General features: G+C 34.4%; 1 protein-coding gene across 11 annotated transcripts in view; it reads left to right on the forward strand.

Moving 5' to 3' along the window:
- The window catches only part of RYR2 (ryanodine receptor 2), an 826096-nt gene that overhangs the window by 433453 nt on the left and 372867 nt on the right, over positions 1–19776 (forward strand). For all 11 annotated transcript variants that reach the window (XM_072637850.1, XM_072637853.1, XM_072637851.1 and 8 more), the window contains 4 exons: positions 277–493; positions 2684–2788; positions 6479–6582; positions 18533–18616. In XM_072637850.1, the coding sequence (XP_072493951.1) occupies positions 277–493; positions 2684–2788; positions 6479–6582; positions 18533–18616 (510 nt within the window). The remainder of the gene's footprint in view (positions 1–276; positions 494–2683; positions 2789–6478; positions 6583–18532; positions 18617–19776) is intronic.

The raw sequence follows: 19776 nt of genomic DNA on the forward strand, positions 1-19776 counted from the left end.
AAGTTGTTAAATCAGTAGAAATAATAAATTTTCACTGATTCTTCCACATCCACAGAATCTGACACTTTTGTCTTTTGATGAGAGTGATGATCTGCATACTAATTTATTAGGGCAAGTCTTAGGCATCAAAAAGAATTTGATTATTATTTAATGATTATAAAGGTGATAACTCCAGATAATACTAATTATGTATTGGAATTTAAGTTATCTTTTTAAGAGTAAATTTATAAATATGTGTGTCAGAATTATAATTTTCCACTATTTCTTGATTTTCAGAGTACGTTTTCTTCTTGGGGGTCGACATGGAGAGTTCAAATTCCTTCCTCCACCTGGTTATGCTCCTTGTTTTGAAGCTGTCCTGCCAAAAGAAAAGTTGAAAGTGGAGCATAGTCGCGAATACAAACAAGACCGAACATATTCAAGAGATCTGCTGGGCCCTACTGTTTCTTTATCACAAGCAGCCTTCACACCAATCCCTGTGGATACTAGCCAGGTATAAAAAACCTCATGACAAGGCTTTACATTTCATTAAACCAATGATTCACTAGGGCAGTTCTGTTTCTAGTTATCTCAGTGTTTTTATGTGCCATTAAACAATATTTAAAAATTTTCATGTATGAAATAGACATATTTAATCACTACTTTTTTTGTCTTACAGACATTACAATTTTATTAATTTGTCAGTTTTAAATTTTTTGTATTTATTAATATCATCATCTAGAATCTGTTGTTAAAAACAAATAGCAATTGAATATAACTCTAAAACTTGAGAGGAATACAGAATATATGTCATGTGATTAAAGGTATATTTGTCTCAGAGAAGCAAATTAAAAAGCATAAAGTTGTATAGAAGTCACTAGTGAGGTGAAATTGCCTTTCAAGGTCTTTTAAATTGATTGTCCATTTTTTATTTCTTCATCTGTTGCTTGCTTTGGATTCTTTAATCAAGTAGTAAAACAAATAAAACCCAAAATACTTTTTTTAGTTGAGAAATATATGGCATGCCTATCATGTATAAAAAGATTTTATTTTAATAGTTTTAGTTTAACATTAATAGCACTAATTGTTTTCCATAACTTAAAATTGGCAAGTTGTTAGGGTCCCATGAGAATAAGTGCCAAGATCTCATGACCTCTGACACTAGTACACTTAAAAGAAGAGGGAAAGGCTTAGTATTAAGAATTCTGCTGTTATCATTCTTGTGACAGTCACCAGTGCCCAGTATCTTACTTTACTGTGTGTCTTTAGCCTCTGGTGGCCTAGAGAACATTCAGTGTACAGACTTTGTCAAGTGCATACACAGCACAGAAGGTATAGCCTCACAAGTCTCTTGATTCCCCAGACTTTCACTGGTTTAAGGTAATGGGGTCTCATATATCTCTTGCTTTCCGTCCTCTAAGGAGAGCATACTGCTTTACACCTAGATTATCAGAAGTAGTTTAACAGCACCATCCAGACAGGCTTGTATTCTGCTTGCTTTTATAGAATGTATCAGAATTTGAGAGAGACCGATGCCTTCTTTAAGGTAATTGGTAGCAATCATTGCCTTTCTTCTCTGTGTTAAACTGCTTTACTTTTTTGATGGGTAACAGAGAACATGTTTTTGTTGATAAGCTAGTATTTTGGCTTTTTTCTTGGAGGAAAGAAGTTAATTGTGACATGTAAATTTGATACATGTGAAAAGTTGTATTATACCAGAGGGTCTTCAGGCATATTCCATATGCTATATGGCATAAAGAGTTAGTACTTGCATCACTTTCACATTTCAAAGAAAGACAGTAGAAATTGTATGTTGCTACTCCTGGAAGCTAGTAGTGGAACTAAATGGAAGTTTTACTAATCAACTTTGTGGGAGAAGGCGATAAATTAAAACCAAAGCTATTTCTTAAAAAATCCCTTTTACCTTCTTTATGAAGTTCATTAAAATTCATCCAGCAATTACATATTAAATGTAGCAAGGTAGAATTTAGAGAAACATGAGTAAATCACTTTAAACGTTGAATTGAAAAGGTTCAGAAAAGGCGCAAAATTTGTTACCATGAGATGTTGATTCTCAATGTAAACAGTGTTATCCTTCACAGCATTGACTGTGTGAATTTTGAGTGAATATTTTTGAATAAATAACACTTAGCAATTTATTCTTGGCAAGTTAAGCACCTATTAGCTGTTGCCAGAGTGTTCCTCTCTCACTTTTTCAACTTTTGCTCATCAATTTACGTGGTAACCTAAACCTGTTACTGCCCTCCCCCCCCCTAAAAAAACCAAACAAACAAACCCTAAGCTGCATTATCCAAAGACAAAACCGTATAGAATGTCTGATTTGGAATTTCTTTTTTTGTTAATTGTAATGACTTGTAAGACATTCATTTTAATTAATATAATCAGAGATAAAACAGCTGTGATATAGTGGACAGAAAACTGCTCTCAGAGCCAGGTTACAAATCATGCCTCTGTCACATGTTGGCTGTAGGACTCTGACAAGTCACTTAATCTAATCCATTTGACCTAATCCACTCTCTTAAGACTATAAATTGCAAATAAGGTGGCACCCTACATTACTGAATTTTCTCCCTTTACCAGTGGAATTTACATAGTCCTTTCCTCCTATTTCTAATTAGTGATGAGAACAACTATTAGGTACTTTATTGAAGTGATTAAAAATATATTCTTTTTCTTCTCTTAGATTGTTTTACCTCCTCATCTGGAAAGAATCAGAGAAAAACTAGCTGAGAACATTCATGAATTATGGGTTATGAATAAAATTGAACTTGGCTGGCAGTATGGACCGGTACATGATTTTGAAATTTATTTTAACATCTTATAAGTTAATCTTTCTGGAAAACAGAACTCATTATTATTTATCCTTTAGCTTACTAAGTTCAGTCCATAAATAATTAAGTGAAAAATATAAAACACTATTTTTGAAAAATTATTTTCTTTAACAGAGGGAATGACATTGGTATGGTAATTGAGGAATTAGTTGCTTTTCTGCTTTTAAAGTTAATTATTTGGAAAGAAAAAATGTATTCAAAAATAGAATTTAGAAGTAGAAACAATAAGTTTTATTTTCTCACTTAAATATTTACAATGACTTACTGGATTGGAAAATTTATGTTTTTTAAATTAATTCAATATCATTTTTTGCCATTCATTTGGGTTTTTTATTTATTTTATTAATAGCCTGAGCACTTGATCCCTTTCTGTTATTATAATAGCCGTTCTGCTAAAGACAAAGTCAGCTGTCACTGTCTCAGTTCTTAAACATGAGTGATAAAATAAGAAATGAGAAGTAAATTTTTTTCTATTTATATATTCAGAATTTATTGTATCATGAACATATCTTAATTCATTCTTATACATTTATGTCCTACATATAACTTAATCCTTGACTTATCTTAGTAGAATAATAATTATAATATTCTCCTTAATATACTACTTCATTACAATATTCCAGAATATTTAAAAGGTGTCAAACCAATTTATACATTCTGGTTAAAGTAAATAGGGGAATAAATTATTCCTTTATTTCTCAGATGAATAAACTGAGTCATAGAGTAAGGAGATAATTTGCCTCTATGCTAAGCCAAGTGCTAGAACTCAGATGCTTTGATTCAAAGCATTCCAAAGTGAAATCGTTATCTTCCCCTGCCCCAACTCACCCCCTGTCTGAACTTCCCTATTATTGTCAATGGTACTACCATATTTCTAGTGCCCCAGGCTTGCCATCAAGGCATCAAGGCCGTCATAGCTCCTCATTATCTCTCCACTTTCTCTATCTAATATGTTTCCAAGGCCTGTCAGGTTTCATGTTTGAAAATCTCTCAGGCACTGTCACCACCTTGGTGCAAGCCTTTATCATTTCATACCTCTACTATTGCAATAGCCTCCTGGTAGATCTACCTGCCTTAAGTCTCTCTTTATTCTATTCTAAGCTCCAGACTCCAAAGTGATTTTTTTTAAACGCAGGTCCGAACATATCACCCCTCCACTCAAACTCCAGTGGCTTCCTGTCACCTCCAGGATCAAATACAAAATCCTCTGGTATTCTGACCCCTTGATGACCTAACTCCCCTTTTGTCTTTCCAATCTTTTTATACCTTACACCCAAACAAACTCTTTGATCCAGTGTCATTGACCTCTTTGTTGTTCCACAAATAAGACACTATCTCTTAGCACCAGGCATTTTTTCTGGCTTGTCGTCCTGCTTGGGATGCTCTCCTTGCCCATCTCTGCCTCTTGGCTTCCTTTAAATACCAGCTAAAATGGCAGCTTCTATAGGAAGCCTTTCCAATAACTCTTCATTTTAGTGCCTTGCCTCCATTAATTATTTCCTGTTTATCCTGAATAGAGCTTTAACTGTATATATTTGTTTGCTTGTTGTCTCCTTCCCTGCCATTAGATTGTGAGCAACTTGAGGTCAGGTGCTGGATTTTGCTTTTCTTTGTATCCCTAGTATTTAACTCAATACCTGTCATATAATAGTTGCTTAGTGACTTATATCAGTGCTTATTGACTAATAGTTCTTTACTGCCACAAAATTGCTACTGTGAATATTGTGGTATATATAAATCTTCTGTTGCTGTTTTTGACCTCTTTGGGGTATATGCTTAGAAGTGGTATTTCTAAATTACAAACTGGTCGAAACCATTTGTGGCTCTACCAGGAGTGTGTTGGTATGTCTGTCTTTCCACAAATCTTCTCTAATATAGATTATTGAAATATGATAAAACACAATTCAGGAATAAAGAATAGGAGAAGCCAAAAATTTATAGATTACACTGAACCATTTTAAGATAATTGTCACATGCTGACATGACAACCACGAGGTAACACTGAAAAAACCTAAAATGGGTTTTATCCTAACAGATTAATAAAGATTTGCTATTGAAGTTGGAGGTATCCCAAGTATCAGGCATCTGTGTACAGTCAGAGCATCAGCTTGCTCAAATTAAGATCAGAATAATTGTAAAAAAGTCTTATCATACAGTTGAAACAACTTGATTCCGAACTATTTAATCAAATAATTGGTAACGGGAAATGAATTAAAAAGGTGACGGCTGCACTTATAATAGTTTTATTTAAAAATTTAACCAGTGTAAATTATTTGCCAATGAAAACCAAAGGATGCTCGAAAGTGCTGTATTTTGCAGATATTTGACTGACTTGCCAGATAGTGAGATGATGCCTGCCAAAGGTAAACAGTAGGGTATAATATTAAATTCTTTGTAGAATCTTAAGAATGATTATCAATTATTATAAGCATTATCATCTCATAAGCAATGAAAATAAAGATGGTTTAGGGGATACATGACATGGTGTTGACAGCAGGCAGAGCAACAGATACAAAGTATCTGACAGAATCCTATTGGTTCATATCAGATTGATCATCAAGACAGAAAATGAAAATGACACATGCTAGAGAGAATGTGGGAAAATGGGTACACTGATGCACTCTTGGTGGAGTTTCAAACTGGGCTAACCGTTCTGGAGAACTACTTGGAGCTACGTACAAAGGGCTATAAAACTGTGTTTACTCTTTGACCCAGAAATACTACTAGATCTATATTTCCAAGAGATCAGAGAAAAAAGAAAAGGACTTATGTGTACAAAAATATTTACAGCCACTCTTTGCCATGGCAAAAACTGGGATCTGAAGGGATGCCAATCACTTAGGGTATAAAAGAACAAGTTGTGGCGTATGATTGTGTTGGAATACTATTGTGCTGTAAGAAATGATGAGGAGATGGTTTCAGAAAAACAATCAATACTTGTATGAACTGATGCTAAGTGAAATGATCTGAGTAAGAACAATTTACATAGTAATAACAATGTTTTGAAGATAATCAACTTTGAAAGACTGCTCTGGCCAACACAATGACCTATCAGAGTTCCAAAGACTTATGATGAAACATACTATCCCCTTCCAGATACAAAGCTAATGGATTCATAGTACAGATTGAAGCATATTTCTCCTTTTGTTTTTCCTTTCTTCTTTTCTTCTTTCCTTTCTTAATTGACAATTAGGGAAGTATTTTTGGTGTGACTATATGTATTTCTGATGGGTTTTGTTTTTCTTGCCTTCTCAAAGATTAGAAAGGGAGAAAGTAGCAGGAAAGAGTTTATAACTGAAAACAAAATAAAATAAAATTTGAAACCTAAAACAGTACTGTGACTAAATAGAATCTGAAGCTCCAAATTTTTATAAGCTTATTTAAAAAGGTGGGAGTATAAATGATGGTGCCTGACATAAGTAGAAAGTAGATGTTACCCATTTCCATAATCTTTCTGTAAAAACTGTAATCTGTAAAAAAAAAAAAAAAAAAAAAAAAAAGCCCTTGTAGCCCTGGAATGGTGGTAGTTTTGCAATAATATTGTTTTTGGAATAACTTGACTATTTTTGCCCTTAAATTTTATAAATTCCCTATCATTGCTTTAAAATATTGAGGTAACCTTATATGAACTACCTACTGTTTTTCAGGTCAGAGATGACAACAAGAGACAACACCCCTGCTTGGTAGAATTCTCTAAGCTTCCAGAGCAGGAACGCAATTACAATTTACAGATGTCTCTTGAGACCCTAAAGTAAGTTTCCTGCATGTTATATCCTATACTTGTGTTGTAAGAAAAAAAGTTATAACATAATTGCAATTGTTTTGTTAATTTGTTGCTAATTCAGGTTTCACATGATTCATAACAGACTGGATAGGTAATGCTTTTGACTTTATGCTTGTTTATAAAACTGGATATTTTTCAAAGTCTTTTTTTTAATATTCCTGGTAATGTTTTGTTAGTGTATCTTCTAATATACTACTTTATTTACAGGTATGTTGTCAGGCAAGCACTTTTTAAACCACAAACTTTATATTAATATGAGTTGCCTATATTATGAAAAGGTTAATTTTCTTTTAATATAATTTATTTTCATAACAATTTCATCTATATCATCCTCTCCTACCCAGTGATCCATCCCTTGTCATCATCATCATTACCACTGCCACCATGAATCTCAACAAATATTTGTTAATCAGTTACAAGGAACCAGGTACTGTGTGCTAAGTGCAGGGGATACAAAGAAAAGCAAAACCATGGTCCCCACCCTCCGGGTACTCATATTCTAAGGAAGGAGACAATGTGCAAGAAGCTATTTACATTTGAATATTTGTAACAAAATAAGAAGGAATAAAAAAGGAAGAGGAAAAAATAGTTTGGCGAAACTAACATATCAACCTTGACTAACAGAATATGCAGTATTCCACACTCATAGATCCCCATCTCTGCAAATAAGAGAGGAAGTATATTTTCTCATCTCTTCTTTGAGTCTAAGCTTGGTAATTATAAAGATTTTAGGTTTTTTTAATTTTCTTTTTTTCCCAGAGGAATTTCTTTCCATTTATATTGTTACCACCATATATTTTGCTTTCATAATTCCACTGTTCTCATTTTGTGTTAGTTCAAATGAGTCTTGCCATGTTTTCCTGAATTCTTTGTATTCATCACTTCTTATGGCATGCTAACAATTTCATTATATTTATATATCACAAGTTACTTAGTTATTACCTAATCAGTGAGATTTACGAAGTTTCCCAAATTTTTACTGCCATAAAAACTGTATGATGAATATCTTGAAAAATATTTCTTTCTATCTGTGGCTTCCTCATGGTATATACCTAGCAGTGAGAACTCTGGGTCAATGAATAAAAATATTTTTGACACTTTCTTAGCATAATTCAAATTATTATCTAGAATGGATGGGCTAATTCACAATTCTGTGTACAGTGTGTCAGTATAGTTATATTTCACAGAGTTGGGTTTTTATTTCTCATTTCTCTTCTTAGGGATGTGAAGCTATTTGAAAGACTAATTTTCAAAAGTCTTGCAAAATGACCTTGTGAAGTTTGCCAGATTGCTTTGTGCATGTTAAAGTGTTAGGTGATAGAATATTTGAAATTTGAAAAGCAAGAAAATGTTCTTGATAGATTTGTCAACATGTGTAATCATTTTTTTCCCTTATCCATAAAGCCTTATAGGCATGTGACCTTAAGGTACAGAAGGCTTATTTTATCCATCTAGATTAATATCTTAAAATTTTTTTTCTTTTTTTAGATGAAGGATACAGTGTAAACTTTTTGTTTGTTTAACCTATGAAGTCAGTTCTGTGGAGGATGGTTAATTTTAAAATTGCATTATTACACATTTACATGTTAATTGAATATTGTTTTCACTCCCCTCTCCTACCACACTTCTAGGAGGTAATCTTTATTGCTTCTTCCTTAACTTACTCACTGTCCTGTCATTGAACTCCCTGCATTCTGCCGTTTTTTTCCTGTTCATTTACTGAAATTGCTTTCCTCTAAGTAATCAATTTCCACTTAATTAGTAAATCCAGTGGCATTCTTTCCATTGAACTTTCTGTTGTAGTTAATATTATTCACCGAATTGTGCTCCTTAATATTGTTTAATTATGCAGTTTCCACAAAATTATTCTTGCTTCTTTTTCTTTCTTATGTTTCCTAAGTGTGCCTATTTCCTTGACCCTTTTTATGTATGAATATTTCCTCTAGTAATGTTGTTCATGTTAATCAGTTCAGTTATCCTCTCTGTGCAAATGACTCCTACATTTTGGTTCTTCAGTGGATCCAACCTATGAGCCACATTTGAGATAGACCTTGAAATACAAGGGTCTGTCTATATGTGCGGGTCTTCAATCCCACTATTTTTTCCAAAAACATATACTTATTAAAAATGAAATAAAAATACATTCAGTTTACTGTGTTCAAGTTCTATTTAACCTCCTGGTGCTCTAGGAGGTAGTGCTAAGGCTAAAAGTTGAAGAGAAGATATCAGTCATGATTGGTATAGGGAGTTGTTTTTTTTTAATCTAGAAGTTTCCTCTACCAGTCAAATCATGTGTTTAGACCCTATTCCTATCTTTTTAAGACAGGAATTGACATAATGAAAGCTGTATAATATGTTGTTATTTAATTGATAAAACTCAGTTCTTGAGAAGTTCAAATTGATTGCCCTTATATCTTTTATTCTCTGTGTTTATACTCAGCTTTTTTTGTTATTTTTTAAAATTAATTTATTTAACTTTTAACATTCATTTTCACAAAATTTTGGGTTCTAAATTTTCTCCCTTTTGTCCCCTCCCCCCACCCCAAAACACTGAGCATTCTAATTGCCCCTATCACCAATCTGCTCTCTCTTCTATCATCCCTCCCTTCCCTTGTCCCCATCTTCTCTTTTGTCCTGTAGGGCCAGATAACTTTCTATACCCCATTACCTGTATTTCTTATTTCCTAGTAGCAAGAACAGTACTCAACAGTTGTTCCTAAAACTTTGAGTTCCAACTTCTCTTCATCCCTCCCTCCCCACCCATTCCCTTTGGAAGGGAAGCAATTCAATATAGGCCATATCTGTGTAGTTTTGCAAATGACTTCCATAATAGTCGTGTTCTGTAAGACTAACTATATTTCCCTCCATCCTATCCTGCCCCCCATTGCTTCTATTCTCTCTTTGGATCCTGTCCCTGCCCAAGAGTGTTGACTTTAAATTGCTCCCTCTTCCCATTGCCCTCCCTTCCATCATCCCCCCCACCCTGCTTATCCCCTTCTCCCCCACTTTCCTGTATTGTAAGATAGGTTTTCATACCAAAATGAGTGTGCATTTTATTCCTTCCTTTAGTGGAATGTGATGAGAGTAAACTTCATGTTTTTCTCTCACCTCTCCTCTTTTTCTCTCCACTAAAAAGTCTTGTGCTTGCCTCTTTTATGAGAGATAATTTACCCCATTCCATTTCTCCCTTTCTCCTCCCAATATATTTTTCTCTCACCGCTTAATTTCATTTTTTTAAGATATGATCCCATCCTATTCAATTCACTCTGTGCTCTGTGTGTGTGTGTGTGTGTGTGTGCGTGCGTGTGTGTGTAATCTCACCCACTACCCAGATACTGAAAAGTTTCAAGAGTTATAAATATTGTCTTTCCATATAGGAATGTAAACAGTTCAACTTTAGTAAGTCCCTTATGACTTCTCTTTACTGTTTACCTTTTCATGCTTCTTTTCATTCTTGTGTTTGAAAGTCAAATTTTCTTTTCAGCTCTGGTCTTTTCATCAAGAATGCTTGAAAGTCCTCTATTTCATTGAAAGACCATTTTTTCCCCTGAAGTATTATACTCAGTTTTGCTGGGTAGGTGATTCTTGGTTTTAGTCCTAGTTCCTTTGACTTCTGGAATATCCTATTCCATGCCCTTCGATCCCTTAATGTAGAAGCTGCTAGGTCTTGTGTTATCCTGATTGTATTTCCACAATACTTGAATTGTTTCTTTCTAGCTGCTTGCAATATTTTCTCCTTGACCAGGGAACTCTGGAATTTGGCTGCAATGTTCCTAGGAGTTTCTCTTTTTGGATCTCTTTCAGTAGGTGATTGGTGGATTCCTTGAATACTTCTTTTGCCCTCTGGTTCTAGAATCTCAGGGCAGTTTTCCTTGATAATTTCATGAAAGATGATGTCTAGGCTCTTTTCTTGATCATGGCTTTCAGGTAATCCCATAATTTTTAAATTGTCTCTCCTGGATCTATTTTCCAGGTCAGTTGTTTTTCCAATGAGATATTTCACATTGTCTTCCATTTTTTCATTCTTTTGGTTTTGTTTTGTGATTTCTTGGTTTCTCATAAAGTCATTAGCCTCCATCTGTTCCATTCTAATTTTGAAAGAACTATTTTCTTCAGTGAGCTTTTGAACCTCCTTTTCCATTTGACTAATTCTGCTTTTTAAAGCATTCTTCTCCTCATTGGCTTTTTGAACCTCTTTTGCCAATTGAGTTAGCCTATTTTTCAAGGTGTTATTATCTTCAGCATTTTTTTGGGTCTCCTTTAGGAAGCTGTTGACCTGCTTTTCATGCTTTTCTTGCATTTCTCTCATTTCTCTTCCCAGTTTTTCCTCCACCTCTCTAACTTGATTTTCAAAATCCTTTTTGAGCTCTTCCATGGCCTGAGCCCGTGGTATATTTATTTTGGATGTGTGGGATACAGAAGCCTTGACTTCTTTGTCTTTCCCAGATGGTAAGTATTGTTCTTCTTCATCAGAAAGGAAGGGAGGAATTATCTGTTCACCAAGAAAGTAACCTTCTATGGTCTTATTTTTTTTCCCTTTTCTGGGCATTTTCCCAGCCAGTGACTTGACTTCTGAGTCTTCTTTCCACTCCCACCAAGCCTCCAGATCTGCCCAGCCAGTGCTTGGGGTGTGAGATTCAAATGCTGCTTCCCAGCCTCAGGGCTTTGGGTGGGGGCAGGGCTGCTATTCAGTGTGAGATTAAGTTCAGGTGCTCAGATGGGGGGCAGGGCCACCACATGGGGCTCAGTTCCCTCAGGGGGTTTATGTGGGAGATCTTCAACAATGGATCCAGGCTCCTGCCTGCTTGGGGAGCCCCTGTCTGCCGCTGCCCCCACTGCTGCCTCCCGGCGGGGCCCGAGCCATGGGGATACCCCACTCCCCTCTTGACCAGCCAAAGAGACCCTCTCACTGACCCTTGTCACCTGTGGGTGGAGGGACCTGCTGAAGCCTGCTTGGATCAGCTCCTCTTGGTGCCACGCAGCCAAGACAGGGCTGGGCTCTGCTCCGGGTCCAGACACCTTTAGTGTCTGTTTTCAGGGCTCTCTGGAACAGAAATCTCTTCCACTCAGTTGTTTTATGGCTTCTGCTGCTCCAGAATTTGTTGGGAGTTCTTCTTTACAGATATTTTATGGGCTGTGGGTTTGGAGCTAGCATATGTGTGTCTTTCTACTCCGCCATCTTGGCTCCTCCCCCCATACTCAGCTTTTAATTAAATTGAGTCCAAATGTTGAAATGCCACATTAAAGTTTCCTTACCACAAATAGCATAATATGTTGGAGGTACCTTAACATGCTTTTGGAAAAAACAAATTAAACTTAGTTCTACCCTCAAGGAACTTTAAATTACTAAAACTAATGTCTAAACTTAAAAATAATTTTTTTCCCTAGCATAATTTATTATTTTTCTTCAGCATGCGGCATAGATCTCATCCCTTCAGTTTTTCTTTTTTCTTGTAAATATCTTGGAATAGCCACTTAGTAGTCACTCTTTGCCCCAGATTATTTATAATTTTTCATGCACCAGTTCTTTTCTTGTGAATGACTTAGAATTTTAGAGAGAGTTATTTGTTTATTTGAAAGAACCATATGCTTTATTAACTGAGGTGTTAAATGAAATGCCTAGGCTCACAAAACCATAATGTATCAATCAGAACCCAAGTTATCTGCCACTCTGCCTCTCTAATTTAACTAGTTGTTGTATGTATAGGTATTAAGAGGTTATACGTTTCCACTAAATCACCTACCCCAAAAGGAATTATGCACCCAATGTAGGGCAATTATAGTTATTTCCACAAAAAAAGGCAGAAGCCCAATAGGGTAGCAACTTTATGAATTAACAGTGGATAACACTAATTATCTTGTTCACTCAGCACTTCCAGTCTGAGTGGTCCAGAAGACCACACAAATGAACCTATTGGGATCTATTCAGGGATTTCTTATCTATTGCAGTATCTGCAGAACAGGCTTCCCCTGACTTTCCATCAGTATTCTGGAATAATAATCAACAGATTTCAATTCTTCGCAGACACTTGTATAGAAAGGAGAGGCTTAGAGGGAGGACAAACTATGCTTTTGTTTTTTGCTTGAGGTGACTCTCTGCTTAGAATACCTATTCTACCCTCCCCAAGCCTATGAAAAGCAACAGATAGCTCCAGAAAAGAATAAGAAAAAAACTAAAGAAATAAAAAGACATGGGACCAATGTGCAAGGCTACACCAGACCTGAAGGAAAACAGACTGGACTCCTCCAGAAGCTACTTGGGGGCAAAGACTGGGACTAATGAAAAGTAAATTTCCCCACCTGGAAGTAGGCTAAGATAATTTTCAGATCTAAGTGTGGAGGTGAACCCATCATCAAAGAGGAAGATATCAGAAAATGAGCAACAGAGGACATAAAAAATGGATCAGAAAGGACTAAAACTGTCAGTGTTATCAAGAAGAAGAAAATTCAGTTAAAGCATACAAACAGATAAAGCAACCAGGACAAACTAAAATTAGAGGAGAAAAACAAGTACCAGAATTATGGTCTATAGAGGAGCAGTGATAGCAGAGTAGGAGAAAACAGACAATCAGCAACAACAACAGAACAAAAAAACCTGAATCCATAGTGGCAAATCTCCCCAAAGAAGGGAGTGAGCAACAAAGTTTGAATACAGCTATGCTCCATTGATGGACAATCTAGAAGAAACAAGGTCAAAAGCAATAATGTTAAAATAACACAGGCTCTCAATAAAAGCAAAACACATTGATCTTAGAGGCAAGATGCGCAAAAATAACTTAGGGACCATAGGCCTCCAAGAAGATTATTAACCAAAAAACATAGGCATAATATTGCAAAAAATAACATAAAAAACTTCCCAAAATTTTATGAATTCAGAAAACAAAGCACTATTTGAAAGAATCCGCATATTACCTCTGAAAAGGAGAAAAATCCTCAGTTCATACTCTTTTTTCTTTATTTTTTAATTTTTCTTTTTTCATTAATTTATTTTAAATTTACATATTAAAACTTTAATATACAATAAGAAAAGAAAAAGAAACATTTTGAATTAAATACTAAAACTTAAATACAAAATAAGAAAAAAGCATGTACGCATGTACATACATGTATGTACTACGTACACAGTAGAACATAAGAGAGGCTTCAAGATATACAGCAATACATTTCCATTTCAAGAGAGCCTATATAATAAATAATGCACATTTTATTTTGAGCTGTCCATCTTTTATTTGTTTCCTTGTGAGTTTTCTTTGGTTTTCTGCCGTGTACTTTTTACTTTGTTTTCCCCCCACCCCACTTCCTTCCTCTCCACCCCAGGTTACAGTTAAGTGCAGATGTGTTTTATATATATGTATACACACAAATATATATATATATACATATATACGCATACATACACATCCGTATGGACACACAAACTTATACATATACACAGACATACACTTACATACCTATAGTTAAGTATCTATAATATTACTCATATATAGGCATTTTCATTCATATGCATATATGTGAGATTGTACATTATTAGTCTGCCCTCTCTTTCTCTGAGAGTGGATAACATCTTCCTTCATAAATTCAAGTCTTTCCATATTTTTTTTTTGTCTGCCACTTAAATAGTTTAGATCTCACTTTATTTGCATAAAAAGTGTTTCATGTTTATATTCATATAGTTCCTGTATCTGTTTTGGTAGGTATCCTCTCAGGTATTTTATATTGTCTAGTTATTTTAAATGGTCTTAAACAATATTGAATAATATGGATGACACATGATGATGTTTCCCTATTTTTATATTTTGATTAAATCAATTTTAGTTTTAACTTTGAAATCATGATGACTACCTGTTTTTTAATATAATAAATTCTACTCCTCACCTTTATTTTATAGCATTTTCTGAAAGCTGGCCATGTTTCAAGTCCCCACACTAGCTAGGCAAATCATTTAGTGTCTCATTGTTTTAGGAAACTTTCTCTACGCCTATAAATTACAGAAGAAGGTACTAACCTCTGTATTTGTAGTAATTTCTCTCACCAGATGTCTCCTGTTATCAATGAAATTATGATGTCCTCCGCTTCTGTCTCAACTTCATCATTCAACTGAAACTATTTTCTACAAAGTTACCAGTGATTTCTTAATTGCCAAATTTAATAACATTTTGTCAGTCTTCATCTATAACCTGTTTATGTATTTGACACTATTTGACATCTACTCCCTGTGGTTACTCTCTTTCTTCTTTAAAGTTTTCACAACACTGCACTCTCCTGGTTTTCTGCCTACTGGTCTGACCACTCCTCAGTCTTTCTTGCTGGATCTTCATCCAGATTATGCTCATTAATCGTGGGTATTCTCCAAGGTCTGCTTGTGACCCTCTTTAATTTTCTCTGTCAGCTCACATGAGTTTAGTTATCATCTCTATGCAGATAATTCTCAGATCTATATATCTGACCCCAGTGTTTCTCAAGTCCTGTGTCACCAACTGCCTTTTGGACATCTCAATTTGTATATCTCATGGGCATGTCAAAGTTAACATGTCCAAAGCAGAACCTGTTATATTTTCTCTCAAATCCTCCTCTCTTGTTTGGTTGACAGCTCTTGGTGTCATCCTTGTTTGTCATCCTTCCAAAAGGTGACCTTCTTACATTTAGTTTTTTTTCCTTATCTAAATATTGGACACTGTCTAGTTAAAAAAACTTAAATAATAAATAAATAAATAAGCTCTAAAGTCTTTATTGGCAATGAAGAGGTCACTATTCCGTTGCAGATCTGAAATGTGAAAATTAATGTTTCCAAAAGATTTACTCTCAAAAGAATTATCAAAATCTAAGTTCTTTAGTTATGAAGGAACTGACTGGTTATCACAGTTTTGTTTTTGTTCATACACGTATATACATGTGTGTATATGTATATTGTGTGTGAGTATATATACATGTTCTTTTTGCACTGTTTTTTTTAATGTTACACTCAATTCCTGAGGGATCTTTGGGTTGTATGTGTGTTGGGTTGTATGTGTGTATTATTTATTTTATTTTTAATTTACAGAATAAAATAGGCATTTCTGTAACTAGTGTAATTAAAAGGTAATTGAACATGAAATATTACGTACAACTTGCCATTCCTTTTAAATATATAATAGTTACCATGTAAATTTCTTTTTTTTTTCCTTTTTTATATCCTTCCAGCTGTACATGGAAACTTCAGAAAAATTATTAAAGCTTAAAAACCTCACACAAAAAAAGTAAAAAAGAGAAATATTAAATGAACTCTTCTCAGCCCACAATGCTATAAAAATTACTTTATTGATCTCTCCCAAAATTCATAGAATATAGCCACGACATTACATAGGGGAAGATGTATATCTGAATACTTACATCATTAAAAGAAAGAGTAGTTCAATCAATTAGGCATATAATTAAAAAAAAAAAAAACCTAGAAAAAAGAACAAATTAAAAACCCTCATTAAAAACCAAAATAGAAATCTTGAAAATCGAAGGAGATAGTAACAAAATTGAAAATAAAACAAACATTGAACTAACAAATAATCTTAGAATCTGTATTTATTAAGAAAAACATCAATAAAATAGACAAATCATTGATTCATTTGATTAAGAAAAGAAAGAAAACCAAATTACCATTCTTAAAAATAAGTGTGAATGAGCAACCATTGAACATGAAGTTAAGCAATTATATGCGACTTTGTTTACCTAATTATATGTCAGTAAAGCTGACAATCTAAATGAAATAGTTATTTACAAAAATATAAATTGTCCAGATAAAGAAAGGAGGAAATAGAATACCTAAGTAACTTTATTTTAGGAAAAAAAAATTTAGCAAGCCATAAATGAGCTACCTTAGAAGGAAAAAAAAAATAGTACCAGATAGATTTGCAAATGAATTCTGCCAGTTATTTAAATAACAATTCCAGTACTGTCAACTGTTTGAAAAGCTAGGTAAAGAAGGAGTCCTACCAAATTCCTTCTGTGCCACAAATATGATTTTGATACCTAAACCAGGGGGAGCAAAAACAAAGAAAACTGTAAACCTATTTCCCTAATGAACATTGATGCAGTAGTAGTGAGGAGACTGCAGAACTCTTTCTCAAGGATCACGACCAAGTGGAACTTACACCAGTAATTTAGGGCTGGTGCAGTATTAGTTCACTTATCCTTTATGTATGTACCTCAGTTTCCTTATTTGTAAAATGAGAATAGTAAAAACACCTCCCTCCCAGGCTTGTTGGAAGGATAAAATGAAATAATGTTGGTAAAATGTTTTGCAAAATTTAAAGCACTCTATAATTGATAGTTTATTACTTTTACTTATTGCAAATGTAAATCAAAAGATATGATGTTTCATCTCAGTCTCAGAAAACTGATAGAAATGAAAATGATGGAGAGGTTTTGAAAATATAGTAATGTATTGTTAGCGGTGAATTAATACAACCATTCTGGAAAACATTTTAAAAATTATAAGGACAAAATTACTTAACATGCTCATATCCTTTGACTCAGAGATTCCAGTCCTAGACTTGTACTCTAGGACGGTCTTTGACAATAAAAATAAGGTTCCATATTGACCAAAATATTTGTAGTAGTCCTGTTTATGTAACAGAGATTTAGAAACAAAATAAATATCTTACCAATTGGGGAAATACTAAAATAAATTGTATATGAATGAATAGAAATCATTTTCTTGTAAAAAATGAATATGGAGAAACATGGAATGATTTACACAAATATAAGAGCATGGAAAATAAATAAAACAAAGACAGTATGTTTAATGACTACAACGTAAACAATGCAAATGGAAAGCAACTACAGAACAGCTGAATGAATGTTGCAAAGTTACAACAGTTCTTTTCTCGCATGATGATACCGTCTTCCACTCCTTTGCAGAGGTGTGTGTTAGGGTTCCATAAGTGTAGAACATAGAATTTTTTTCAATTATTAGCAACATATTAATTTAGTTTTGTTGATTTTTTTCCTATGATTGCTCTTTTAAAAAATCTCTGTCTAGGAATTGCTCTTGGGAGTATTTTTAAGCATTTGGTTACATAAAATGTATTATAAATTATATTATAATAAATTGGGGATTGCAGCAGAAGGAAAACAGATTTTAGTCAAATGACTAGGAAAAAATGAAAAGAACCTATCTTTTTTTCCTATTCCTTCTTACCAGAATTGACTCATTTCCCAATTCCAAAGAAAGGTACTGAGATGGCGGCACATTGTAAAGGGAGAGACTAATTTTCATGGGCGTTACATCTCCTTTCTCGGTGCCATTTCACCAACGTCCCCCAGAAGGCAATTTCTCATTTCCCTCTTCTGGCCTTTCTTTCAGGGCCAAACATCACCTGGTACTTGGTACTACTCCCATGTACCACTTCCTAGGAAAGCTTTGCTTGATCTCAACTTGTTATTGCTCTTTCTGTTCCCAAATCAGCCTGCATTTATTTATGTTTTCACATCACATAGAATTAAAGGATTTGAAGGCAGGGACTTTGCTTTTATTCTTTTGCCCTTAGGACCTTGCACTCTGTAAACAGTTAATAAAACTCTGTTCAATTTAAATGGTTTAGCTATTAAAAACAAAAGAAAAAGACCAGCCTCTGCATTGTTCAGAGGCTTTTGAAGAAAAAAAAAAGAACACAAAATTTTGGTGAATGTATTGCAGGAGAGACCAAAAATATACTAAAAGGAAATAAAGTCATCTAGAAGAAAGGAAAAACAGAGGTCCCCAGCTTGTACCAATTTATTACATAATCCTAAAATGTATTTAGAAACCACTCAACTATCTGGAAGTAAAGTATTGCTGTTGTATAATTCTAGGAGCCTGTATTTCACTTTAGTGTGCTTTTATGTACCATGTTTCTAAATATGACAGAAGTTGGTATAACTTATTTCTAATATTGTTTTCCAGGACTTTGTTGGCCTTAGGCTGTCATGTGGGAATATCAGATGAGCATGCTGAAGAAAAAGTGAAAAAAATGAAACTTCCAAAGAAGTAAGTTAAATTCAGATATCTAATACCTGAATAGAGTCTGCATAGACTTAATCCAGTCACTTAATCAGTAAACATTTATTAAGTGCCTAGTGTATATCATGTACAACCTTAGGCACTGGGGATAAAAACGCAAAAAAAAAAAAAAATCATTCCCTCTCTTCAAGGAACTTGTCTTGAAGGGGAAAGAGCATGTTCATACATCCCATACATACATACAGATATATCTGTATATCTATATATATGTGTATGTGTGTGTGTGTGTATGTGTGTATAAAAGAAAGGCAAAGTAATTTGGTGCAGAGTAGAGGAGGGCATTGGTAGCTGGTGACATCAATAAAAATGAAGGGGAGAAGAAAATACATTTAAGTAGTGCTTATTCAAAGGTAGAGAGTAGAAGTGGAATGTTAAGTGTGAGGAGCAGCACGTTTGGCTTCACTGTAGAGTATGAAAGGGGAGTAACATATATCACAAGACTTGAATCATTATGTGAAATAAGATTATAAGGGACTTTAAATGTCAAAAGGAGGAGTTTCTGTTTTTATCAGGGAGCAATAGGGAGCTAGTGCAGCTTCTTGAGTAAGGAACTAACATGGTAGACTTGTGTTTTAGGAATATTACCTTGATCATGTGGAGGGTGGATTTGAGAGAAAAGACATTTGAGGCTTGTTGACTCCCTTAGTAGGTTATTGCAATAGTTCAAACAAGTGGTTGAGGTTAAATAGATTAAATTGGATTAGTGATCATGTGAAAGAGAGAAGGGGAGAGGGTTAGAGTGATATTTTAAAGGTAGAATAGACAAGACTTGGTAACTAAATAGATATGGGGGAATAATGTGAGGAATTATCTGGGGTTACTGGAAAGATGATGGTGCCCTCAGTAGAAATGGGGAAGTTCAGAAGAGGAATGGGTTTAGTAGAAAAAATAGCGAAATTGTCCAGTTTGAAATGTCCAGTAGATAGACATATGGTAATGTGGGACTGGAGCTCAAGAGGAGTAGTAAAACTGAACATGAAGATCTGGGAGTCATCTGTATAGTAGAGATAACTGATCCCATGGAAGCCAGTGAGGTCACCAAGAGATAAAAATGTAAAGGAAAAAAAAATAAGAGGGCTGAAAAATAAGAGGCCTTAGCATATATCTATAGGCCAGAAGCTGTATAT

This window comes from Notamacropus eugenii, chromosome 2, assembly GCF_028372415.1.
Source record: "Notamacropus eugenii isolate mMacEug1 chromosome 2, mMacEug1.pri_v2, whole genome shotgun sequence".
Taxonomy (NCBI): Eukaryota; Metazoa; Chordata; class Mammalia; order Diprotodontia; family Macropodidae; genus Notamacropus; species Notamacropus eugenii.